At 49.8% G+C, this 26077-nt stretch overlaps 2 protein-coding genes and 3 non-coding genes across 6 annotated transcripts in view; 1 reads left to right on the forward strand and 4 right to left on the reverse strand.

The window, feature by feature from the left end:
- LOC117870004 (zinc finger protein 883-like) overlaps positions 1-26077 on the forward strand; it is a 75153-nt gene that overhangs the window by 19268 nt on the left and 29808 nt on the right. The gene's annotated exons all lie outside the window — the stretch shown is intronic.
- TRNAS-AGA lies at positions 5857-5938 on the reverse strand. Its single transcript has one exon. It is a non-coding gene; the product is annotated as a tRNA-Ser (tRNA).
- On the reverse strand, positions 6959-7031 carry TRNAI-AAU. Its single transcript has one exon. It is a non-coding gene; the product is annotated as a tRNA-Ile (tRNA).
- On the reverse strand, positions 7393-7465 carry TRNAF-GAA. Its single transcript has one exon. It is a non-coding gene; the product is annotated as a tRNA-Phe (tRNA).
- Positions 22031-26077, reverse strand: part of LOC117869999 (zinc finger protein 883-like) — an 80149-nt gene continuing 76102 nt past the window's right edge. Inside the window, exon 3 of one of the 2 annotated variants that reach the window (XM_034757135.1) lies at positions 22031-24949. In XM_034757135.1, coding sequence (XP_034613026.1) covers positions 23660-24949 — 1290 coding nt within the window. In that variant the 3' untranslated portion in view covers positions 22031-23659. Of the gene's footprint in view, positions 25294-26077 lie in introns of both variants that reach the window. The other variant, XM_034757136.1, reaches the window with a different exon arrangement.

Here is a 26077-nt window from a genome sequence, read left to right on the forward strand (position 1 = left end):
GGTCAGGTCTGCGCTCACCGGCGGAGGGAAGTGCAGGGACCCGGCCCAGCCACGCCACTAGTGAGTGCTGGGGGGTGGTCCCCACCTGTCCTCAAAGCCTGCCCTCCCCCGCCTCCTGTGGAGGCCTGGGGCCCGCCTCCCTGTGGAGGCCTGGGGCCAGCCCCCCTGCTCATCCCCCTGCAGAAGCCTGAGGCCTCACACACACAGCCCGTGGGAGGGCTGCATAAGGCCCCAGAGTACCTAGGGACGGCCCTGGCAGCGGCTCTGGTCAGCACCACCGACCAGGCTGTTAAAAGTCCTGTCTGCGGTGCTGCCCGGCTAAGGCAGGCTAGTCCCTATCTGTTCTGACACCGCTCTGCACCCCAGAAGTGGCCAGCAGCAGGTATGGCTCCTAGGCAGGGGGGCCACTGGGCTCCACAAGCTGCCCCCAACCTGGCCAATTGGAGCTGGGAGGGGGCAGTGATTGCGGGCGAGAACCACACAGAGCCACTTGCGCACCTCCACCTAGGAGATGGACCTGCAGCTGGCCGCTTCTGGAGTCCAGCATGGTCCGTAGTGCCAGGATAGGCAGGAAGCCTGCCTTGGCACCCCCACTGTGCCTCTGACTGGGAGCCACCTGAGGTAATCCCGTGCCCCTGCCCCCTCCCCCAGGTGCTTTGGGGTGCCCTAGAGCCCACCATGGAGCTGCTGTCCCTGCAGGGTCCCTGGGAGTCACAAAGGGGTGATGTGAGGTTACTGCCCCGTCTGTCCTGGGGTGGGGGACTGGAGCCCCTGGAACAGCCCTTGGAGACTCAGCCCTGTGGGAAATTCACTGCCTGTGGAAAAGTACTTCTAGGAATTGGGATTCCCAGCTGCATTAAAGCAGCATGAAGGAGAAGAAAGAGATAAAGCTTTAGAGAAGTCTAGGTGCGTTGGGTGTGAAGGAGGGTGCCCAGCTCTCAGTCTGTAGTACGGCCAACCCCAAACGTTCAAAAATCCTGAGTCAAGCTCACCAAAAATCAAGAGATTGGCTTTAAAATCACGAGATTATGTAAAAATAATATATTGGGGGATCTTTTTATTTGCCTTCTGCTTGATGAGCCTTTAGGGCGCATTGGGGTGACATTTTGAATCTTTCTCCACAGCCACAAAGGCTAGAAAGGTACTGTTTCTTTAAGAGAAAAGGCTGAAATAATCACATCTCTGTATGAATCGACCACTCGTGCATCTGGAAGGACCTGCTGAGATGGTCTGCTAGAGTGTTCTGGGCTCCAGGGAGGAACGATGCCATGAGATGTATCGAGTGGACAATGCAGAACTCCCACAGGCGAATGGCCTCTTGGCATAGGAGAGACGACCGGGCTCCTCCTTGCTTGTTGATGTAGAACGTGGCCGTGGTGTAGTCTGTGAGGACTGACACACAACGGCCATGCAGGAGACCCAGAAATGCCTGACAGGCTAGGCGCACTGCCATCAGCTCTCGAACGTTGATGTGCAGAGCTAGTTGGGATGCGGTCCACAGGCCCTGGGTATGGTGCTCCCCGAGGTGAGCGCCCCAACCTAGGGACGAAGTGTCTGTGACCAGGTGGATGGAGGGTTGTGGGGCGTGAAATGGCACTCCTGCGCAAACCGCCTTGTGATCCAGCCACCAAGTGAGAGAGGTCAAGACCGAGTTCGGAACCGTGACCACCATGCTGAGGTTGTCCCGATAAGGACGGTACACCAACGATACTCAGGCCTGAAGTGGGCAAAGCCGAAGTCTGGCATGCCTGGTTACGTAAGTACAAGAGGCACGTCCTTATTGTGGTAATCGGGAAGACCTGGAGTCCGTGGATGATGTTTGTGATGGTGTGAAACCGAGTGCCTGGCAGAAGAGCTCGGGCGAGTCTGGAGTCTAACACTGCCCCGATAAACTCTATTCTCTGCGTTGGTTCCTGAGTGGACTTCTCCTTGTTGAGTAGAATGCCTAACTCGTGGAATATTTGCAGTATTATCTGGACATGAGCTTGAACTTGCTCCCTGGTGCGGCCGTGCACCAGCCAGTCGTCTAGATATGGGAACACCTGCATCCTCTGTCGACAAAGGTATGCTGCCACGACAGCCATACATTTTGTGAACACTCTCGGAGCCGCGGACAAGCCGAAGGGAAGGACGGCAAATTGGTAGTGCATTTCGTTTACTACAAATCGAAGGAGGCGCCTGTGCGGGGGGTAGATCGCTATATGAAAATATGCATCCTTCATGTCGAGGGTGGCGAACCAGTCTCCAGGATCCAGGGAAGGGATGATGGTCCCCAAGGAGACCATGCGGAACTTCAACTTTACTATGAATTTGTTGAGTCTGCATAAGTCTAAAATGGGTCGCAGACCCCCTTTTGACTTGGGGATCAGGAAGTAGCGGGAGTAGAACCCCCTGCCCCTTAACTCCGGGGGAACCTCCTCTATGGCCCCCATACCGAGGAGGCCAAAAACCTCCTGTATAAGGAAATGCTCGTGAGAAGAGTCCCTGAAGAGGGACGGGGAGGTGGGACGAAGAAAACTGGAGAGCCTATCCCCTCTCCACCGTGCGAAGGACCCACTGGTCCGAGGTTATAAGGGACCAAGCATGGTGGAAATGGGAGAGGCGATCCCGAAAGGAGGGAGATGGATCCTGGGTAGTGGCTGGGGTGCCGTCCTTGAGCGCACCTTCAAAAGTTTTGTCTAGGACCTGAAGGTGGCCTAGGCGGGCCCTGGTTCTGACCGGGTTGGGGGCCGGTCGACCTTCGTCTACCACCTCGACCTCGCCTTCTGGGAAAGTCCTGTCTCGGACGAGGCGGGGGAGGGTAGAACCTTTGCGGCTGGGGCCTAAAGGGTCTGCACTGGGGCCCTGGGACATGCATCGCCAGGGAGTGCATGATCGTTCTCGAGTCCTTGAGGCTCTGCAATCGAGAGTCCGTCTTATCTGAGAACAGTCCCTGGCCCTCGAATGGTAAATCCTGCTGGGTCTGCTGAAGTTCTGGCGGCAAGTCCGAAACCTGGAGCCAGGAGACGCGTCGCATGGCTATGCCCAATGCTAGAGTCCTGGCGGCAGAGTCCGCTATGTCCAAAGAGGCTTGCAAGGAGGTCCTAGCCACCTTCTTACCTTCCTCCACTAAGGCCCCAAACTCCTCTTTTGAGTCCTGGGGAACCAACTCTTTGAATTTACCCATGGAGTTCCATGAGTTATAACTGTAGCAGCTCAAGAGCACCTGTTGGTTCGCAGCTCTGAGCTGCAAACCCCCGGCTGAGTACACTTTACACCCGAACAAATCGAAGCGTTTAGCGTCCCTCGATTTGGGCGCTGCCGCCTGCTGGCCATGACGCTCTCTTGCGTTCACCAAGGACACGACCAGTGAACATGGTGGAGGGTGCGTATATAAGTACCCATAGTCCTTAGATGGGACGAAGTATTTTCTTTCTACCCCTCTGGCTGTGGGTGGGATGGAGGCAGGGGTTTGCCATATAGTAGTGGCATTAGCCTGACTCATCCGAATCAGTGGTAATGCCACCCGGGATGGGGCATCAGCTGACAGGATGCTCACCACCGGGTCCTGCACTTCCACTATCTCCTCCGCCTGGAGGTCCATATTACGTGCCACCCTACGTAAGAGGTCCTGGTGGGCACGAAGATCTATTGGGGGCGGGCCCAAGGCTGATGTGCCCGCCACCGCCTCATCCGGGGAAGATGAGGATGCCTCTGGGGGCAAGGGGTCCAAAGGGGGGTCCGGCTCTAAGGGTCCCTGAATCGGAGGGTCTCCTGTCCCGGGGTCCAGGGCCTGAGGTGTAGGCACGGGAGCCTCCATGCCCCCTGGGGGAGGACGGGAGATGGTGGCCTCCGGGACTCTGGGCTCGGAGTATGCCGAGCGAGAGGCTAATGGTGGAGCCCCTTGCGCTTGGTGATACGCCCATGGAGTCCAGAAAGACCAATGCATAGGGTCCTGCGCAGGGTCCTCTGCCCCCTCCTGTCAGTGACCCAAGTCAGTGGCAGCTTGACCCTGAGGAGGGTATGCTGATCTCGAAGCGCCCTCGGAGGAGCAAGACGCTGATCTCGAGGGCCAAAGTGGTACCAAACGCATCTGAATGGGCTCCGTACGATACGGTGCCGATTGGTGCCAGTCCGCAGGTGAGCGGTCCCCGCGCAGTGCCGATGAGCGGTCCGTGATCGAGATCTGTGCCAAGATCCAGATCTGGACCGAGACGACGACGACTGCCTGTAGACATGGTGCTGGGAGCGGCCCCTCGAACTGGAGCGGCGCTCATACCGGTGCCGGGAGCTACGTCGCGACTCCGATCGGTACCGATGATCCCGACGGGGCCGAGACGTAGATCGGTGCCGAGACGTAAATCAGTGCCGTGAAGAGGACCTAGGCCGCGAGTACGACCAGTGCCGGGGTGAAAGTCGGCACCGGGACTGCGAGCAGCGTCGGGACCTGCTCCGAGACCTGGAGCTGTGTCGCGAGTCCACGCTCAGAGATGGCGGGCGTACCAGGGCAGGCTTGCCCTTGGATTGCACTGACCAAAGGGCGGGTGGTGCCGCGGGTTGAGACGGCACCGGCTCCGTGAGAGCGATGAGGCCCTTCGCCGTCGCAAAGGTCTCCGGGGTAGACGGGATACAGGGCTCCACGACGGATCGTGGCGGTGAGCCAGTCCGCACCGGACTCAACAGCCCCGGTGCCGGAGTCAATGGTGTAGCCGATATCTGCGACTTCTGGCGCTCTAGAGGCGGACGCAACTCTACCACTGGTACTGGGGGAGCCGGTGTCTGTAGGACAGCGGCCTTCTGTGTCTTGTGGGGTCTCTTATGTCCCGGAGACAGGGACCTGTGCCGAGGCGCTTGCGGCGAATGCGGTGCCGAAGGAGGATGGTGCCACGAGGCCTTATCCGCATCTGCTTGCGATGTAGTACCGATAGGTGCCGCAGGGGCGCTGCACACTGAAGCGCTCGGTGCCGGAACTAAGTGCCGCCTCCATGAGGAGCTGCTTAAGTCTAAAGTCCCGCTCCTTTTTGGTCCTGGGCCTGAAAGCCTTGCAGATCTTACACTTGTCCGTCTGGTGAGACTCCCATAAACACTTCAGACAAGAGTCGTGAGGGTCTCCCGTTGGCATAGGCTTAGCGCAGGTCGTGCATGGCTTAAAGCCAGGAGCCTTGGGCATGAGCCCAGCTATGCGCTGGGGGAAACGTGGGGAGAAGCAGCCCCCTTAATCCCCACTAACTATTTACAACTATTTAACAATGAACTATGAACAGGAATAACTAATCTAAAGAACATACAACTATAAGTACAACTATCTATAAGAATTAACTGGATAAGCTAGGGAGAGTGGAGAACAGCTATGCCGCGCTCCACAGTTCCAACGACCATCAGGGGTGGTAAGAAGGAACTGAGGGGGTGCTGGGTCGGCTGGGGTATATATCCGGCGCCATGAAGGTGCCACTCCGGGGGGCTCCACAGCCAACCCACTGGGTGTTGCTAGGGTAGAAAATTTCTCCGACGATCATGCACGCGGCGCGCGCACACCTAATTGGAATCGATATGAGCAAGCACTCGAAGAAGAACTCCCAAATCCCTCCTGGTGTGGGGAGCCAGGATTACTGTTCAAATTCTGTAGATCATACATTGCCAGGTCTGGTTAGATAGTCCTAGGTCAACAGAAGAACTCATCTGTCAATGTAGCTATTACAGCTATGGGAAAACCCCTCCAATTACTATAGCAGCTGTCTACTCCAAAGTGCTATAGCAGCATCACAGCAGTGTTTTAAATGTAGACAGCCTAAGACTGAGACCAGATCTGGCTCCAGTTAGCACTGTGGATGCTCAAGCACGAAGACAACAGCAATAACAACAACACATTAGCACTTCTGTAATTGGCAGGATTTGAATCTGCACAGGGAAACCCCCATGGATTTCTAGTCCATCACCATAACCACTCAGCCACAACTACTTGATAAATAGCTGCTTTGCTACACTATTATTCTGTTCTCACTGAATTATCACTTTAAATTGTTTGCTCAGACCAGCTCCCCCAGCACACTCACAGCTGTGCATTAGTGTAAGTGTGTCCATGGCTGAAGAGCAAGAATTCCTGCCCATTTCCCTTCCAGCTGGAGCATGATTAGAGTGTGTTTGTGTTAACCACATTGCTGTAGGTTGTTGTTCATTCCCCACTTTGACAATTCAGCCAGTCCCTTTCCTATTCAAATCTCCAGTATATTATTCCAAAAGCAGGGGGCAGGATTTCTCTGGGATGAAAGTGACCACATCCCCTCTGTTTGACCACTGTTATTGCAGTAGAGGAGATTTGAATGGAATTGAATGCCCTGGCTCAGATAAGAGACAATGAAAGGTTTTGCTATTCATGGATCTGTGCAAAGGAAAGCGTGTCTCTGTGTGAAATTGAGGAGAGAAATGAAACGTCCACATGGTGGCCCAATGCCCTAAGGAATGTGGGTGAAGGACTTGGGCTGGGAAATGATTTAACAGGAGTTTGTATCAATTTATTGCCCTGATTAAAAACTATGGCTAAAAAGCAGCCATTGTTGTTAATACTGGTACCTGTGTAGGGATACCCTAGTGCTGTGAAGTCCATTGCCTTAACCAGGGGTAGGCGATTATTTTTCTCAAGATCCAAATTTCAAGGTATAATTGAGGTCTAGACTCCAGAGAAAATAATACATTGATGATAATAAGAAGTATATAAAAAGATTTTACAGTCACCATGGGCTTAATTACAATGATTGTGTCGTGTCTCACTCTATATATTGCGCCACCGCCTTTCCCTTTAGCCTTTAGCCAAGAGTAAAACTAAACATCTCTTCAGATACAAGGGAGTGTTTGTGTTCATTCCTGCCAGCTACACAGGGGTTTGATGTTGCTGCTTTCAATCCTCCAGCTCTGCCAGGATAAGGAACAAAAACAGAAGAAGGAGTGCTTTGCTGGACAGCTAGGAAAATGTAAACCATCATGTTTCTGTCCAGTTTTGAACTAGGAACCTTTTGCATATTAGGCAAATGTGAGAACCACTACACTACAGAAACTTTGTCACAGTGCTCTACCCCTCCCTTCAAATTCCATCCATTTGGCTGGTGCTCGACCTGGCACACACCAATGGGCGAACCTGGAGAAAATGGTGGGAGCCCTTCGATGGGTCAGCTGATAGAGCAAAGAACTGGAGGCGGTGGCCAGGAAGTCATCCTTACACCCCCCCCTTGTGACCCCAGCTTGAAGGAGAGCTTCTTTTTCTTCCCCTTGCTGAGAAAGAGCAAGAGAAGAAAGAAAGCTCAGGTGGGTCAACTCAGTGCACAAGCCCCCGCTGTTGAGCCCGGAATGGGGGACTCATGGCAAGTAGAGGTACTACTGCACTTCTAGAAAACAGCCCACGCTGGCATACAAAGACTATGCTAAAGCCTAAGATTGAACCAGTGACCTCCAGATCTTCAGTCTAACGCTCTCCCAACTGAGCTACTTCAGCACCTGCATAGTACCTTTGGCCTGCTGCTTCTCTTTCCAGGTTGTTTTTGTCAGCCACGGCACACAAAAAGGACATCATTGCGAGTGCCCATGAAGGTAAGATGAATTTTTGCCTGCATTGCTCAGCTTGACTTGCTTCCTCACCCCATTCCTGCCTTAGTTCCTGGGTTACCTGGTGGCTGAAGGTGACTGGGGCCCAGAAGGACAGGGAGGAAGTTGGACAGCTAGACCCTGGCAGCAAAAGTTCTGCCACCGCTGTTGTCCTGGCTTCATCTGCTAACTGCCACGTATTTTGGCTCCAGCAGTGCAGGGAATGAGATGGACAGAGCCAGCCCCTTTGCCTCCTGGCTTGCCTTGGTGGCCAACAGCAATTTTGGGGTGCAGAGGCTCAGGGAGCAAGAAGGGAAAGCCTTGGCGGCCATCTCCCCCATATGCAGGAGAATTGGCTTCACCTGCTTTCCCTGTGGACTAAGTCACCAGGCCTTCAGCTCAACCCCTTCGAACCAATGGGTTGACCTAGGTGCCTGGGAGGAAGTTGGGCAGCTAGACCCCAGCAGCAAGAGTCCTGCTGCCATTTGCGGCCCGACCCTGTTGTCCCAGCTTCACCTACTGACTGCTCAGCAGCACAGCGGAAGTAGGTGGTCAGAGACACCCTCGCCTCGAAGCTCAGGCTTAATAAACCATATCTTCATTCGACGATGGCCAATGCAAGACCGACATCGCTTGCTATTTTGTCACTTGAAAATGCCATTGGCCAGTCTTTGGCTCGCTCTAATGCTGCGCTTCAGTTCATGAGGGGAAAGGTGAGAAAAGTGACCTTTAAACTAAAGGACTAGGATTAACATTCTAGTGCTGTCTCTTACTGTAACACTGTTTAATACTGGTCCACCCTGTGTTGGTGACAGTTCAATGTCTAGATGTTAGTACATTTCAGTTACTGTTCAAATTAAAAAGTTTCTATATGCTTAGAGGAAATGAATTATTTTATTTGCTTTTATATGGCATGAATAAATACAGATTTACAGATCCTATTATGCAAATTTATCATCTTATATGACAGAGAAAATCAAGCATCCAAATTGGCATCAAAATAATGAAATGAGCTACAAATGCAATAAAAATAAGGTATTTAAAGGTTAAAATATGGGGGGGTACCAAGGGCACTTCTTGCCTAGGGTGCTATTTGGTCTAGAGGAGGCCCTGTCAGGGAGAGCAGGAGTTAGTTTCACATGCCTATTTTCAAGCTGTAATCTGTGGGCACCCTGCTCTGTGGGAGGGATCCCGGAAGCCCAGACTCAGGGCTGGAACAGGCCCCTGATTTAGGGGGTGGCTGCATGGTTTACAGAAGGGGCAACTTCCTCACATGCCCACTGACCTTAAAGGCTCTGAGTCTAAAAGGGAGAGGGAAGTAAATAATTAAAACAAAAACAAAAACAAACATTGTAATACAAGCATGATTCCAACAGCTCACTGTATAGTCCAGGGGTGGGCAAACTTTTTGGCCCAAGGGCCACATCAGGGTTCCAAATCTGCATGGAGGGCCGGGTAGGGAAGGCTGTGCCTCCCAAAACAGCCTGCCCCCATCCCCATCTGCCCCCTCCCACTTCCAACCCCCTGACTGCCCCCCTCAGAACCCCTGACCCATCAAACCCCCCTGCTCCGTGTCCCCTGACTGCCCCCTCCGAGGACCCCCTGCCCCTAACCACCCCCCCACTCCCTGGCCCCTGACTGTCCCAACCCCTATCCACACCCCCATCCCCTGACAGGCCCCCAGAACTCGCATGCCTATCCACCTCCCGCTGCGCCTTGTCCCCTTACCGCCCCCACCCAGGACCCCCTGCCCCTAACTGCCCCCCCCGGACCCTACCCCGTATTCAACCCCACCTCTAAAGACCCTTTCAGAATGCGGCCCTATGAACACGGGCAGCCGCGCAGCCGGAGAGAAACGGCAGTTTCCCCTTCAAAGCACCGTTTCTCTCCGGCCAGAGCCAGCCACGGCGCTATGCTGCACATCTAGCTGAGGCTGTGGGGGAGGGAGGACAGCAGGGGAGGGGCCGGGGGTAGGCTCCCCAGCCAGGAGCTCAGGGACCATAGTTTGCCCACCCCGGTATAGTTCCTCCCTTTCTTTCCTCCACTGTGTGTTTAATGGCCTGCTGGGATTCGGGACATTAATTCTCTCATTCCATTGACAAACTTATACAACGTGACTGAAATTAAACCAATTCCCAGCCAAGCAAACATCACATCACTGCATTGACTGGGAATCAAACCCAGGTCAACTGCTTGCTTCCAGAAGGAAGGAGACAGCTCCTTGTAAAGCACATTTTGTGTTGGTTCTTGCAACGTACAGAAGGGTTTGTTGCTGCCACTGATTCCAATCCTTGGGCTCTGCCTGGATAAGGAACGATTCAGCCTGTCACTCAAGGGAAGAAGGGAGGTGATTTTTTTGACAGGGACGGCTGCCTCATCTTAAGGGTGTTTGTTAGTCACCTTCTAATCTAGTGGGTGCTTGGTACATGCAGGCAGCCCCTGCTCCTGGGTCTCTCCTGAGGAAATAAAGTTTCTAAACAAAATACCAAAGCTTTTCAGAGAAAGGAGGGAAAGGAAATGGCCACAAGATGGCGCCAGAACATAAAGAATGTAACAACACAATTCTTAGGGGTAATCCATTATTTTGTGTGAAGGTCCAAAATTGTTGCTCAAGATCTGGTTAAGGTCCAGACTCCAAAGAAAATAATAATAAAAAATAACAATAATGATAGTAAGTAAAAAGATTTTGGGGGCCATTCAAAAGCGATTTGGCCCTCCGTTTGCTATTGATTACCCCACATTGACTCTGAGAGGTGATTTATCTCCACTCTTTCGTATTTGAAGAGATGGTTAGTTTTACCCTTGGTAAACTACCAGGCAGAACAAGCCATGTTATCGATGGTGACACTAGGATTGAAGGATTATATCATATTATAAACAATTGTAAATAAACATGTAGTCTGAACTTGAGCTTTCTGTTCTGAAAGGCTGGTTCCCCCAGTTGAGTTCCAAATGCTCTTCTGGAAATGCCCCTGGGACCCCGCCACGCCCCAGCAGGAGTGAAAGGAGAAACCTCCAGCATTGCACTTAGCTCCTGGCTGATTCATCAGGGGTGGGGGGAATTGACTTTTTTGCTGCTGAGCAGGGAGCTAGGGCAGTTGTTGTGGCATAGGTGGACGGTGGAGTTTTTATACCATGTTGGGCGGGGGCCACAAAAAGAAAAAGATAGGGAATCCCGGAGAATAAACACTCCATCCGACTCAATGTTGCCAATTGTCATGATTTTGTCTTGAGTCTCATGAGAATTGTTGTGTTCCTTAATGCCCCAGCTCCTGGAGTCAGGTGGAGATGTGATGATTTCAGCCTTCACTCTTAAAGATACAGTACGTTTCTAGCCCTTGTGGCTTTGAAGATTCAAAATGTGACCCCAGTGCGCCCTAAAGGCTCATCAAGCAGAAGGCAAATAAAAAGATCCCCAAATCTATTAATTTTACATAATCTCATGATTTTAAAGCCAATCTCATGATTTTTGGGGAGCCTGACTCAGGCTTTTTGAACGTTGGGGGTTGGCCGTTCTGCAGATTGGCACCGTCCTCCACACCCAGCGCACCCAGACTGTTGTAAAGCTTTAACTCTTCCTTCTCCTTCATGCCGCTTTAATGCAGCTGGCAATCCCCAGTCCTAGATGTGCTTTTCCCCACAGGGCTGAATCCCCACAGGGCTGTTCCGGGGGCTCCAGTCCCCCACCCCAGAACAGACGGGGCAGTAACCTCACATCACCCCTTTGTGACTCCCAGGGACCCTGCATGGACAGCAGCTCCATGGTGGGCCCTAGGGCACCCCAAAGCACCTGGGGGTAGGGGGCTCGGATGCGGAGTTACCTCAGGCAGCTCTCGGTCAGCGGCACAGTGGGGGTGTTAAGGCAGACTTCCTGCCTGTCTTGGCACTGCAGACTGTGCTGCACCCCGGAAGCAGCCAGCAGCAGGTCCATCTCCTAGGTGGAGGTGTGCAAGTGGCTCCACATGGTTCTCGCCCGCAGGCACTTCCCAGCCCCCCAGCTCCCATTGGCCTGGTCAGGGACAGCTTGCGGAGCCCCGTCCCCCCCCTCCGCCTAGGAGCCACACACCTGCTGGCTGCTTCTGGGGTGCAGCGCGGTATCAGAACAGATCGGGACTAGCCTGCCTTAACTGGGCAGCACTACAGACGGGTCTTTTGAGACTGATCGGTGGTGCTGACCAGAGCCGCCGCGACTGAGTGCCTTACATTCCACAGTTTGAAAAGCACGGCTCTACGGGACACAGACTCTGTGACACAGACTGACCAGGGTTCATCTCTGCATGTCCCCAGTGGGGAAGGAAAGACACTGAGGGGGGAGGAAGAAGACGGGCAGAAGGAGTCAAATGAGGCTAGACCAGAATAGAGGAGATTTTTTGCCTGTTAAAATGTACTGGATCCTCATCACTAAAAAAAACACTGCTATCTTTTGGGTTTGAACCATCAGCCTTTCAATTAGCCACCAAAGTTGTTAACCACACATACAGGTAACTGCCCACATCCCAAGTTTGTCTATGAAGTACTTAGAGGGGTACAACTGGCTAGTGCAGTGAGATGCACTGCTGCAGTTATGAGTTGAGATCTCACCCAGAGCATCGGTTTTCATTAGCCATGGAGCTTCCCTCACTTATTTTGTCTCATTCACATGGGAATTGACACATTAGGGTGATGAGAGTAAATTCTAAACTCTGAAATGTGGAGGTTGGCCCATAGATGGGGATAAGGATGGGTTTGAAGAGAAAAAACTCTAAGAGTATAAAACCAGACAGTGTCCAGGGGCAGGTATGGTACAACTCTTCAACAGGGAGCTATTAGGGGGAGGGGGTTTCACTTCCTCTGTTAAATGTCCTGAGAGGTATTTTAAGATGAAGATAACGCCATGGCTAACAGCTGACTGGCATGTCCTGGGTTAAAGAATAAAAGGGACCCAGGGTTAATAGTCTGAAGTATTTGCATTACCGTCACTGTCTGACCCCCCCTTCAGTTCGGAGCAGGTTTGTACTTTGCTGTGTGGAACGCACAGACTCCTGCAGAGCAGTGGCAACCGTTTCCATGGCAGAGAGCCTGGCCCTTAGGGGACATTCTTGACTTGCTGCTTTGAAGCAATTCAATAAAATAGCAGTGTCCGGTCCAAAATTTCAGCCCCCACAATGAAAAACGCTATTTTAGGATCTAAACAAGAGGCTTCCAGGCTTCTGGACACCTGACCAGAGAGCTCAGTGGGGAGGTGTAACAGCTGCTGACTCTGGGGGTCCTGGGCTAAATCCACTGGCAGGGGGAAGCGTTTTAATTTATTTGATCAATAATGAGTACCAGCTACCAGGGGAGAAGCCCTGGTGGCCCGCTGCCACTCCAGCTGCTGCTGGGGGGAGCCCCAGGGGGCCAGCCGTTCCTCCGGCCACCCTGGGACAGCTGCTAGGGGCCAATGAGCTGCGGCTGCTCCCACTGCCCTTGGAACAACTGGTCAAGCGGTCCCCAGGGCCAGCTGCATTGGCCGCTGCTTGGGCAGTCCCCGGAGCCAGGAGCTTGGGCAGCCCTGGAGTCAGCCACAGTGGCCACTATAGAAGTCACAGAGGTCGCAGGAAGTCACAGAATCCATCACTGCCACAACCTCTGTGACAGACACGGACCCCTTACAATTAGACAAACCCCTCCCTGCTGTGACTGCAGTTCCCGGAAGAGAAGAACAGAAAGAGAAGAGAAGGAAAAAGAGAGACTCCCTGACACCTCTCTCCCCTGCTGCCTCCCCCCTTGTATTCTATAATCCCATCCCACTGGGTTTCCTGTGCTGGTGCCATGGGGGTGACTCTAGAGTTCTGGGGATTGGGGGGGGGGAAGGGGGCTCTTCACTTCTCAACATTTCACACAAATTTGTCTTTGGGCTGAAATTTTTCCTGTGGGGCCTCTCAGTCAGAGCTGTACCCCACCTCCTTTAGTGGGGGAGTGGGGTAATTTTTAGTATTTTTATTTTGAAGTGTTTGGCTTAACCATGATCTTCTCTTTCCCTAATCGTATTGCAATTTTGCGTTTATTTTTATTTTGCCTCCGTTTTATTCCTGTCATTATAATTTTAACAGCAAAGGAAGCTGCAGGAGCAAAAACTGACCCAAAACTTTATCTCACCATCATGCAGGAACATCAGATAAACATTGCACACAGCAGGAATCATAACACTGAAGGGAAAGGGATGGGAGATGCAGGTTTCCAAGCGTTCTGTCTTTCTCAGATGACACATTCCAGTCCCTTGTATGTCTCAATCCTGTATGACCTGCTGGGCTTTGAAACATTTATTGTCTTATTCTATTGATACTATGATTATAACACAATATGACAAACTAAATCACTTCCAGACAATGAACCAACAAAAGACAAAAGCTATTATTACTTTAGCTATAAATTGAACTCAGGTCAACTACTTAGAAGGCAGCTATGCTCACCACTATACCACCAATACCCCACACCCCACCCATTACTAGGAGAGAGGAACTGAAGCTCAATTTCAATCATTCTTCCCTGAGACGGATGGCACAGCTTGTTTTAAAGACAAGGTTTGTGTTTGCTCCTGGTACAAACGGAGGGGCTGGATGGTGCTGAGTCCAGCCCCCAGACTCTGGGAGGCTAAGGAACAAATTCAAGCTGCCAGTGACCTCCAGGACGGAGATGATTTTTTGACTGTGATGGATACCTTGTCCTAAAGGCCTTTGTCTACCCCCTTCTAGTGACTGTTTGGTACAGGAATGCACCCCTACTCCTGGGTGTCTCCTGTGGAAATAATGTTTCTGCAAAACACAAAAGCTTGTAACAGAGAGGAGGGAAAGGAAATGGCCACAGGATGGGACCAGGACATAAGGAATGAAATGCAAAATACTTCTTCCATGTGCAACGACTTTGAACCTTGTTGTCTGCAGTGTTGTTGCATCCGTGTTGGTCCCAGGACATGAGAGACAAGGAGGAAGGGGTCACATAATATCTTTTAAAGGACCAAGGAAGGGAGTGTTATTTACTCCTTCTCATAACACAAGAACTAAGAGGGTCACCAAATGAAATGAATAGGCTGCCGGTTTGAAATGAAAAAAAAAAAGGAAATATTTCTTTACACAATGCACAGTTAACCTGGGGAAGTATTTGCCAGTGGGGGTTGTGAAGGCCAAGACTAGAAGAGGGTTTAAAACTGGACTAGATAAGTTCATGGAGGATAGGTCCACCAATGGCTATTATCCAGCATGGGCAGGGATGGTGTCCCTATCCTCTCTGGGCCAGAAGCTGGGAATGGGGGACAGGGGATGGATCACTTGATTACTTGTTCTGTTCATTCTCTTTGGAGCACCTGGCATTAGGCACTTTCAGAAGACAGGATAGTGGGATACATGGACCCTTGCTGTGACCTAGTATGGCTATTCTTATGTTCTAACTTCTGTTTGTGGAAGAGACAAACTTTGGGGCTACACAGAGCTGAAGAAGAGTTCTGGGTTAGCTCCAAAGCTTGTCTCTTTCACCAACAGAGGTTGGTCCTCTACAAGCTCTTACCCATCTTGTCTTTTTTGGACTCGGAAAAGTGTTTTCTCTCAACTCCCTTTGGAGAGAAGTTAAGTTTTCCCTCTGGAAAACCGTAACGCTGAAGCACTTATAATTGTGATACTAGGATGAAAGGATTATTTAATATTATAAATAAATGAAACTAAACCTGAGCTTCCTGTTTTGAAACTGGTTTTCTCAACTCAGTTCCAAATTCTCTTCTAGAAAGGCCTCCAAGATGCGTGCCCATGCTAGCAGAAGTGGCAAGGAGAAATCTGATGAGGTTCAACAAGGACAAGTGCAGAGTCCTGCACTTAGAATGGAAGAATCCCATGCACTGCTACAGACTAGGGACTGAATGGCTAGGCAGCAGTTCTGCAGAAAAGGACCTAGGGGTTACAGTGGATGAGAAGCTGGATATGAGTCAACAGTGTGCCCTTGTTGCCAAGAAGGCTAATGGCATTTTGGACTGTATAAGTAGGGGCAAGGCCAGCAGATCGAGGGATGTGATTATTCCCCTCTATTCAACATTGGTGAGGTCTCATCTGGAGTACTGTGTCCAGTTTTGGGCCCCACACTACAAGGAGGATGTGGAAAAATTGGAAAGACTCCAGCAGAGGGCAACAAAAATGATCAGGGGGCTGGAGCACAGGACCCTAACCCTTACCCAGTCAGTCCTCAGCCTGTAGCAGGTCATAGGATTCTTCCATCCTAAGTGCAGGATGCTGCACTTGTCCTTGTTGAATCTCTCCAGATTTCTTTTGGCTCAATCCACCAATCTCTGGACCCAATCCCTACCCTCCAGCACTTGGATTCTTTACATGCTTTCACAGAGCAAAGAGCACATGTTCCATGATTTTGTAGGGCAGTTTTAGGGCTATTTTGAGTCAGGGAACTATGCTGTAGGGTGCTTTCCCCGTGTGGATTTCATAGGTGGGTCAACATAGATGCACATTGTGACCCTTCTCAGGGTGTTGAGGGCTGTGAGTCTCCTCATTGCCACCTGCCGCTAGGAAGAGGGACTTTTGCATTTGGCAGCTGGATGTTAGCAACCAAACTCACCCAGCCTGTCAGGCACTCAAGCACCCTCCTCTGAGCTACAGCAGCCCTGCCAGTTGACAATAGAGACACCCTAAGCCCTGAGTTCCTTCAATGTGACATCCCCCGCCGCCCCCCCCGGGTCCAGCCCCGATCACCAGATACTCAGAGAAATCCCAGATCCTCTTTTCCCGAAGCAATGGTATATGCCAGGTTACCAGTTTTACTGTAGACCACTGCTCCTGTATCACACACAGCAATTGAGTAGTTATCAAACAAATGGATGTTTAACAAGGGATAGAGATTGAAACAGAACAAAATCACAAAACGCAACCTACACTTTTTAGTGGTTACCTTTCCTATCTACGTAGATTCTCACCTCACACTTCAGTCTACTGCAGCGGTTGCTAGGCCCTGGGAGCCAGGGCCCTGCCTTTCATGAAGCACCACTGGTCGTTAGGGATCTCCTTGGTGAATGGACCCAGAGTGTTTTTCTCCACCCTGTTATAAATGGAATCAGTCTTTTGCCTTTATTCACAGAAAGGAAAATCTACTCATTGTCCTATTGTCCTTTTCACTTCCACAGGATTTTGATGTTGCTAGTTTGTCTTTGATAGTTTTCCATTGGCTTTCCTGGGTTGGTGCAAATGTTGACAATTGAGCAATACATTGAGCTAGCAAGGGACGGGTGACAATTTCCTCCCACATGAATGGGCCGTCCCCACCAAGACCAATGATTGGGGTGACTCACTTTCATTACAATATCATTTGGGCATATTTTTCCATATACTTACATTATTCCTTCAATATGACTCATACACACCTCTCACAGTGATTAGGAGTATCAATAATTTACAAGCTTTTTTCAGTAGAGGTCTCGCTGCTATGGCTCTTGAATAAATATAATAAAATCAGTGTATTTGGTGTGGCAAGTTTGAAAGATCTGAGACAGGAGTTGCTTGTGAATAACAGTGACCCCTTTGCCAACTGGCACGAAAAAGCTTTTGTCACACATGCACTGAGCTATACAGTCACACCCTGATATAATAGAAAGGCCAGCACCTCTCCTAGCTATTAAAAACAAACATCAGAGAAAAATAATAAGATACTAAAATGACAATGGTTGGAACTCTCCATTTCTCTCAGTCTTTGGACTGATGGGTACTGAGAGCTGTATCTACAGTTGAGGAACCAGGTGATCTGACAGCTGGCTCAGCCCTCCAGACTAGGAGCTCTCTCACATACAGGGAGACTGGTTAGTCATACGGGAGATGACCTAACAAAAAACAAACCTTTCAGTTTTTCAAAATAATTCAGATCATCACACAATGATTTCACCTATAATTTCATTTTCACTGGTAACACTAAGGGTATGTCTACACTACGGGATTAATCTGAATTTAGATAATTCGGATTTGAAAAACAGGTTGTATAAAGTCGAAATGGATGCGGCCACACTAAGCACATTACTTCGGTGGTGTGCGTCCAAGTACCAGGGCTAGCGTCGATTTCTGCACCGTTGCACTGTGGGTAGCAATTCCATAGCTATCCCATAGTTCCCGCAGTCTCCCGCGCCCATTGGGATTGTGGGTTAAGATCCCAGTGCCTGATGGGACAAAAAACATCGTCGCAGGTGGTTCTGGGTACAGCCTCACCTCCTCCCTCCCTCCCTCCCTGCATGAAAGCAACGGACGGCAGACAACCATTTTCGCGCCTTTTTTCCTGGGTGGGTGAACACTGCAGACTCCATACCACGGCAAGCATGGAGCCCGCTGAGCTCAAGACAGCAGTCATGAATATTGTAAACACCTCGCGCGTTCTCGTGGAGTTTATGCTCAGCCAGGACCAGAAAAACGAGGCGAGGAGGCAGCGGCGGCGGCAGCGCAGCGACAAGCATGATGAGGACATGGACACGGACACGGATACAGAATTCAGTGAAACCACGGGCCCCGGAGCTTTGGAGATCATGTTGTTAATGGGGCAGATTCTATCCATGGAACGCCGATTCTGGGCAAGGGAAACAAGCACAGACTGGTGGGACCGCATAGTGTTGCAGGTCTGGGACGATTCCCAGTGGCTGCGGAACTTTCGCATGCGTAAGGGCACTTTCATGGAACTTTGTGACTTGCTGTCCCCTGCCCTGAAACGCCAGAATACCAAGATGAGAGCAGCCCTCACAGTTGAGAAGCACGTGGCGATAGCCCTGTGGAAGCTTGCAACGCCAGACAGCTACCGGTCAGTCGGGAATCAATTTGGAGTGGGCAAATCTACTGTGGGGGCTGCTGTGATGCAAGTAGCCAAAGCAATCACTCAGGTGCTGCTACGAAAGTTTGTGACTCTGGGAAATGTGCAGGCTATAGTGGATGGTTTTGCTGCAATGGGATTCCCTAACTGTGGTGGGGCAATAGACGGAACCCATATCCCTATCTTGGCACCGGAGCACCAAGCCACCGAGTACATAAACCGCAAGGGGTACTTTTCAATGGTGCTGCAAGCACTTGTGGATCACAAGGGACGTTTCACCAACATCAACGCGGGCTGGGCGGGAAGGGTTCATGACGCTCGCGTCTTCAGGAACACTAATCTGTTTAAAGGGCTGCAGCAAGGGACTTACTTTCCGGACCAGAAAATAACCGTTGGGGATGTTGAAATGCCCATAGTTATTCTTGGGGACCCAGCCTACCCCTTAATGCCATGGCTTATGAAGCCATACACAGGCAGCCTGGACAGGAGTCAGGAGCTGTTTAACTACAGGCTAAGCAAGTGCAGAATGGTGGTAGAATGTGCATTTGGCCGTTTAAAAGGCCGCTGGCGTTCATTATTGACTCGCTCTGACCTCAGCCAAAGAAATCTCCCCATTGTTATTTCTGCTTGCTGTGTGCTCCACAATCTCTGTGAAAGTAAGGGGGAGACCTTTATGGCGGGGTGGGAGGCTGAGGCAAACCGCCTGGCTGCTGATTACGCGCAGCCAGACACCAGGGCGATTAGAAGAGCACACCATGAAGCGCTGTGCATCAGAGAAGCTTTAAAAACCAGTTTCATGGCTGGCCAGGGTACAGTGTGAAATATCTGTTTGTTTCTCCTTCATGAAAACCCGCCCCCTTTATTGACTGATTTTCTGTAAGGAACCCACCCTGCCCCTTCCCCCAGCTTTCTTTCAAACCAAATAAAGTCACTATCATTTAAAAATCATTTATTCTTTATTAATAGATTAGAAAAAGAGGGAGGGAACCCGGGTGGTATTTGGGAGGAGGATTGCTGGGAAGGAAAAAGCCACAAAGAAAAGCTTAAAAAAATGACAGCCTTTTGCTTGGGCTGTCTACTGGGGTGGAATGGGAAGGTGTATGGAGCCTCCCCCCCCCCCAAGTTCTTACACGTCTGGGTGAGGAGGATACGGAACATGGGGAGAGGGGAGGGTGGAACAGGGGCTGAAGCGGCAGTCTGTTTTCCAGCAGCCGTTCCTGAACCTCCACCAGACGCCGGAGCAGCCCCAGCGTTGCATCCTTCGTCCTCTGGTCTTCCTGCCGCCACCTCTCATCTCGAGCGTCTCTCCTCTCCTCACGTTGGTCCCTCCTCTCCTCACGTTCACTGACTTCTTTCCTATAGTTTGAAACTGTTTCCTTCCACTCATTCACATGAGCTCTGTCACTGCGGCTGGATTCCATAATTTCAGAAAACATCTCGTCTCGCGTTTTCTTCTTACGACGCCTTATCTGTGATAACCTTCGGGATGGAGGGGGGAGGCTTGAGGAATTTGCAGCTGCTGTAGGGAGGGGAAAAAAGAGAGAATTGTTTTAAAAGCTACATTTTGCAGAACAATGCTTATACTCTTTCACGGTGACCAACACTATTCACATTACATAGCACATGTGATTTCTGTGCAAGGTCGCATTTTGCCTCTTAATGCTGAGTGCCTGTGGCTTTGCTGCTAGAGATCACAGGTCTGGGCAACAGAATTCGGCTTGCATGCGGCCATGGTAAGCTTCTGCCCTCCTTTCCCACATACCAAGCATAGCTTGTAGAGTGCTGCAGAAGCCTGGCCAATCTAAGCCAGTTTTGGGGGGGGCAGTGTGGGGGGGCTTGTCTGGGCCCCTTCAGGCAAGTAGAGTGCTGCGGTTTTTCTGTTAACATTTAGCAGCACCAGAAAACAAACGCCGCCGCCCCCCTCCCGCCATGAATTCTCTGGGATGATCACAGTACCCCTCCCCCCACCGCGTGGCTGGTAACAGGGAAGATCCCTGCTAGCATAATGCGAAAAGCTCTGGGCCAATTCCCCCCCTGCGCTTGGCTAACTTCAGGGAAGGATTTCTTTTCAGACACAGGCAAACAGCCGAATAGGAACTGCCACCTCTGTCCCCTTAATTAAGTTCCCGTATTTCAACCAGGTTACCAGGAGTGATATCACTCTCCTGAGGATTACACAACAAGATAAAGAACGGATGTTGCTTGAATGCCAGCAAACACCGGGACCATACGCTGCCAGGCTTTGTCAGGCAATGATACCAGATTACTTGCTGCAAGCATGGCGTGGTCAAGTGTCCTACCATGGAGGAGGCAATAAGGATGCACTGCCCAGAAACCTTCTGGCAAGGCTTTCGGAGTACCTCCAGGAGAGCTTCATGGAGATGTCCCTGGAGGATTTCCGCTCCATCCCCATACACGTTAACAGACTTTTCCAGTAGCTACAGACTTTTCCAGTAGCTGAACTGACCGCGAATGCAAAGTCAGGCAAAGTAATCATTAAAAACCGTTTGCTTTTAAAACAAGTTTTATATTTTAAAAGGTAAACTCACCTGAGGTCCCTTCCATGGGGTCAGAGTCTTGGGTACTGGCTTGGGAGGCTTGGGAGGGTACTTCAGTCAGGGTGAGAAAAAGATCCTGGCTGTTGGGGAGAATGGAGTGCTGTGTGCTCTCTGCAAGCTCATCCTCCTCCTCCTCTACCCCATCGGCAGAATCCTCAGGCGTCGCTGATGAGACTATCCCCGACCCAGAATCCACGAACACAGGTGGGGTAGTGGTGGCAGCCCCCCCTAGAATTGCATGCAGCTCGGCGTAGAAGCGGCATGTCCGCGGCTCTGACCCGGAGCGACCGTTTGCCTCCTTTGTTTTTTGATAGGCTTGTCTGAGCTCCTTCACTTTCATGCGGCACTGATCTGAGTCCCTATTGTGGCCTCTCTCCATCATGCCCTTGGAGATTTTTTCAAAAGTTTTTGCATTTCGTCTTTTAGAACGAAGTTCTGCAAGCACTGAATCCTCTCCCCATACAGCGATCAGATCCAGTACCTCCCTCACGGTCCATGCTGGTGCTCTTTTTCGATTATCAGCCTGCATGTTTACCTGTGCTGATGAGCTATCTGTGGTCACCTGTGCTCTCCACGCTGGGCAAACAGGAAATGGAATTCAAATGTTCGCGGGGCTTTTCCTGTCTACCTGGCCAGTGCATCCGAGTTTAGATTGCTGTCCAGAGCGGTCACAATGATGCACTGCACTGTGGGATAGCTCCCGGAGGCCAATACCATCGAATTGCGGCCACACTAACCCTAATTCGAATTGCTAAAATCGATTTTGGCACTACTCCGCTCGTCGGGGTGGAGTACAGAAATCGATTTAAAGGGCCCTTTACATCGAAATAAATAGCGTCGTTGTGTGGACGGTTGCAGGGTTAATTCGAATTAAAGCTGATAAATCCGAATTAAAGTCGTAGTGTAGACCAGGCCTAACATATTTAAAGATCACCAATTCTCAGATATGTTAGCTTTCTTTTAATCCCCATTGCCAACAACTGAAACTTGGCTCAAGTTGTGGTTTGGCCCAATGTAGGTCCCAACCACTTCTGTGAGTTCATATATCTCAGGATTATCTGCCATGTGTGTTGGTGGAAGGGTTCTCCTATATGGGAATGTTTGCATAAGGAGGAAAAACACCCCTCTTCTATGTGCACACTTTTTAATCTTTCAAAGTAGGAGGAGGTAGAGGAGAAGTGATGTAAATGCATAAAACAAGAGAAAACTGGTCTGGTCTACACTAAAGACATTTATTGGTATAACTACATTGGCTCAGGGGTGTGAAAATAGCTATTTTTCTGCAACTATTAGACTTACAACACTGATTTCATTTTATGCACATTTTTAGCACCTACACAGGATAAATTCAACTAAACCCGCACTTCTATTTCCTCAACATCTGTGTCGTGAAGGGCAGCATCTCCCATAATATAGGGTTAACTAGGAGAAGTCTTCTCTAGGGCATGGGTTACACATGCTTTAGGAACCAAATACATGTGCATTTTGCCCACTTCAAAATCACCTAATGTGGAATTCTCTCCCTGGATAATCTGAGACAATATTGACTTCAACAATTGAACTACTCTGTGATCATAAGCACTTCCTCCAATTAGCTGGGGTTCTGCTGTTGTTCACCATTTCCGAGTGGAGATTTTAAATCACTGCTGTTTCTTTGTTAGCATGTCCAGTAAATTGGAGAGTTCTCTCCGTTGACAGCACTGCACTTGAACTTTCCCCATGTCATCATGGAGGGATGGGGGAAAAGCAAAGCTGAAGTGAGAAATGATGAGTTTAGTAAATGGTCATTTCTCTTAAATTCTCCAATAAATTTGAGCTACATTCTATCAAACAGAACTAATATCCAATTGGGTGACGAAACAGCCTTCAGGAAAGATAGAAATCCACAACACAGAGAGATAGAATACATGACAATGAAAGTGTCAAGTCAAATTCCAGAGCAGTTATGTTATTTGCAACATTTATACTATCCTAGCATCCAAATAATGGGGGTGGGGAGTGAGGTGACAGCCACCTTGCCAGAAGTGGCTTTACCAACAGATAGAACCTGCGATTTTAACTCCAAATGATCACACTGTGTTTGGGATCCATTTGAATTCCCTTTCCAGGTCTTTCACACTTTCATCTCCAGTCACAATGACTCTGATTTAGGATTAAAGAAGTCAAAACAACATCTCCAAGCACAAACAGCTGAAAACTGTTCCTCACATGACACTTTGAGAAGTGGATGGGTAGAATGTAATGAAGATAAACTGTGTATGGCGCAGACAAAAGGTATCAGTTCTGCAGTGATGGGGAAGGAGGTAATCTCTGAGTCATCCCATCCCCTTCCAGTGTCCCAGAGGCCAAAATGACCCCTTTTCCCCCTGCCCCGCTCCTCTTCATTTAAATATAATTTGAAAAGTTCACAATATAACTGCTCTTCAGCACAACCCAGAGCAACGTGAGAACAACTGGAAATGATACAATCTGTATCATTGGTGACTTTAACAATAACTTTGCAATAGAAGGAATGGTATAAATGTGATGCTCCCTTGTTCCGGATAGGAAGGGCACACTTGAAATAGTCATGGGACAATGGAGTTGACAGAAAGGAAAAATAGGTCAACTTCAAAACAGGGTGAATGGCAAAAGGCAAAAATGCACCACTCATCTGGACAAGCTGAGGGATAACTGTGCAGCAAACAGTTCAAACAGCTTTAAAAGTTAGTATGTGGGAATCAGGAAAAGTATTAAAGAAAAAAGTATGGATAGCCCTAGAGGTTTTTATGGTGTTGATCTCCCTTGCAGATTCTCTGATGCCTAACATGGGCTGAGTGCCAAGAGAAGGTATTCTCATGCTCACTGCATTCATAGGGCCTCTCCCCTGTGTGGATTCTCTGATGTTCAGAAAGGGCTGAGCTGGTAGTGAAGCTTTCCCCACACTCACTGCATTTATAGGTCCTCTCGCCTGTGTGGTTTCTCTGATGTTGAAAAAGGGCTGAGTTGGTAGTGAAGTGTTTCCCACACTCACTGCATTGATAGGGCCTCTCTCCTGTGTGGATTCTCTGATGCCTAATAAGGTTCGAACTGTTTATGAAGGTTTTCCCACACTCACTGCATTCATAGGGCCTTTCCCCTGTGTGGATTCTCTGATGTCTAATAAGGGTTGATCTGTGATTGAAGGTTTTCCCACACTCAGTACATTTATAGGGTCTCACACTGGTGTGGATTTTCTGATGATCAGAAAGAGCTGAGCTGGTAGTGAATTTTTTCCCACACTCAGTGCATTTATAAGGCCTCTCACCAGTGTGGATTCTCTGATGTTGAAAAAGGTACGAGCTGCGACTGAAGGTTTTCCCACACTCACTGCATTCATAGGGCTTCTCCCCTGTGTGGATTCTCTGATGTTCAGAAAGGGATGAGCTGACAGTGAAGCTTTTCCTGCACTCATGGCATTCATAGGGCCTCTCCCCTGTGTGGATTCTCAGATGTTCAGAAAGAGCTGAGCTGGTAGTGAATCTTTTCCCACACTCACGGCATTCATAGGGCCTCTCTCCTGTGTGGATTCTCTGATGCGTACTAAGGTGTGAACTGCGACTGAAAGTTTGCCCACACTCACAGCATTCATAGGGCCTCTCCCCTGTGTGGATGCTTTGATGTAGAAAAAGGCCTGATCTGTGAGTAAAGTTTTTCCCACACTCACTGCATTCATAGGCCCTCTCCCCTGTATGGATTCTCTGATGTTCAGAAAGGGCTGAGCTGGTACTGAAGCTTTTCCCACACTCACGGCATTCATAGGGGCTCTCCCCTGTGTGGATTCTCTGATGCCTAGTAAGGTGCGAGCTGCGAGTGAAGGTTTTCCCACATACACTGCATTCATAGGGTCTCTCCCCTGTGTGGATTCTCTGATGTTCAGAAAGGGCTGAGCTGGTAGTGAAGCTTTTCCCACACTCACTGCATTTATAGGGCCTTTCCCCGGTGTGGATTCTCTGATGGGTAATAAGGTGTGATCTGCGAGTAAAGTTTTTCCCACACTCACTGCATTCATATGGCCTCTCTCCTGGGTGGATTCTCTGATGCTTTATAAGGGCTGAGTAGTCACATATGTTTTTTCCACACTCAGTGCATGGATTTTTTCTCTTTCCCATGAGGATTTCCTGCTGTGTTGTGGTTTCCTTGAGGTCTTTCCGAGTTCCTCGACAGGAAATACATTTACCCACTTTCTCCCCTGGCTGGTTTCCCTGCTCTCTTTCTGGTCTGCACTGAATCTCATAGGATTGTCCCTGCTCATGACTCCTGGACACATTCTCTTCCAATCTTTGCAATAATGCTCTGTGTTTATCCACTTGCTCAACATTTTCCTGCTGAGAATTCTGCTCCTCTTTCTCACATATCATTGCATCACCTGCTGTGATAGAGAGAGAAACCTCAAACAGGGATGGAAAGGGGAAGGCCAAACCATTACAAGTTCTGGAGAGAGGTCAAATAAAAATCAGGAACTGAACTCCCCCAAACTCTTCCCCCAAATGTAGTAGTAGGATTTTGTGTTTATGTTTTATCTGATTTAGAATGAAGGATAAAGAATAAGAATGTAGCATGTATTAAATGTATTGGTGTATGGTCTGATCATATCCTGCCAGCCACCCTTTTTGAATAACAGAAAGGAATGGCCTAATGGGACAACGGGTAGAGATACATCAGCCAGAATCTGTGTCTGGACTGATTTCAAGGCAGTAACAGACCTTCGAGGGTCACCAATTTGTTGTAGGTTTAGCATTGTAAAATAAGTAAAAGAATGCCATGATTGTTTTCTTTTTCATTGCAATTTGATGTTTCTGTTCAAAATGTTGTGTGTAAATTAATTCTGTATTGTGTGTGAATAAGAAATGTGTGTTTTAAGAAATAAGTGTGAAGGCCATTGCCAGATGTACAAGGGAAGAACTGGAGACAGACGCAAGGGCGCCATAAGGCTGCAACACATCCTTCAGGCCATTTAAAACAGCCTGGGGCCCCCACTCACCACTGGCAGTGCAGTGGAGCTGAGTGGCTTCCTCCCTGTTTGCTCCACGTGTCTGCCGGCTCCTCCCTGCATCCCCGGGGAGGCGGGGGGGGGCTGTGTCCTGACCAAGTGCCCCTGCAGCCAATGGGCAGTGCCTGGGGGTAGCAGCACATGGAGACTCCTGGCCTGCCCT

Source organism: Trachemys scripta, chromosome 25 (genome assembly GCF_013100865.1).
Source record: "Trachemys scripta elegans isolate TJP31775 chromosome 25, CAS_Tse_1.0, whole genome shotgun sequence".
Lineage (NCBI taxonomy): Eukaryota > Metazoa > Chordata > Testudines > Emydidae > Trachemys > Trachemys scripta.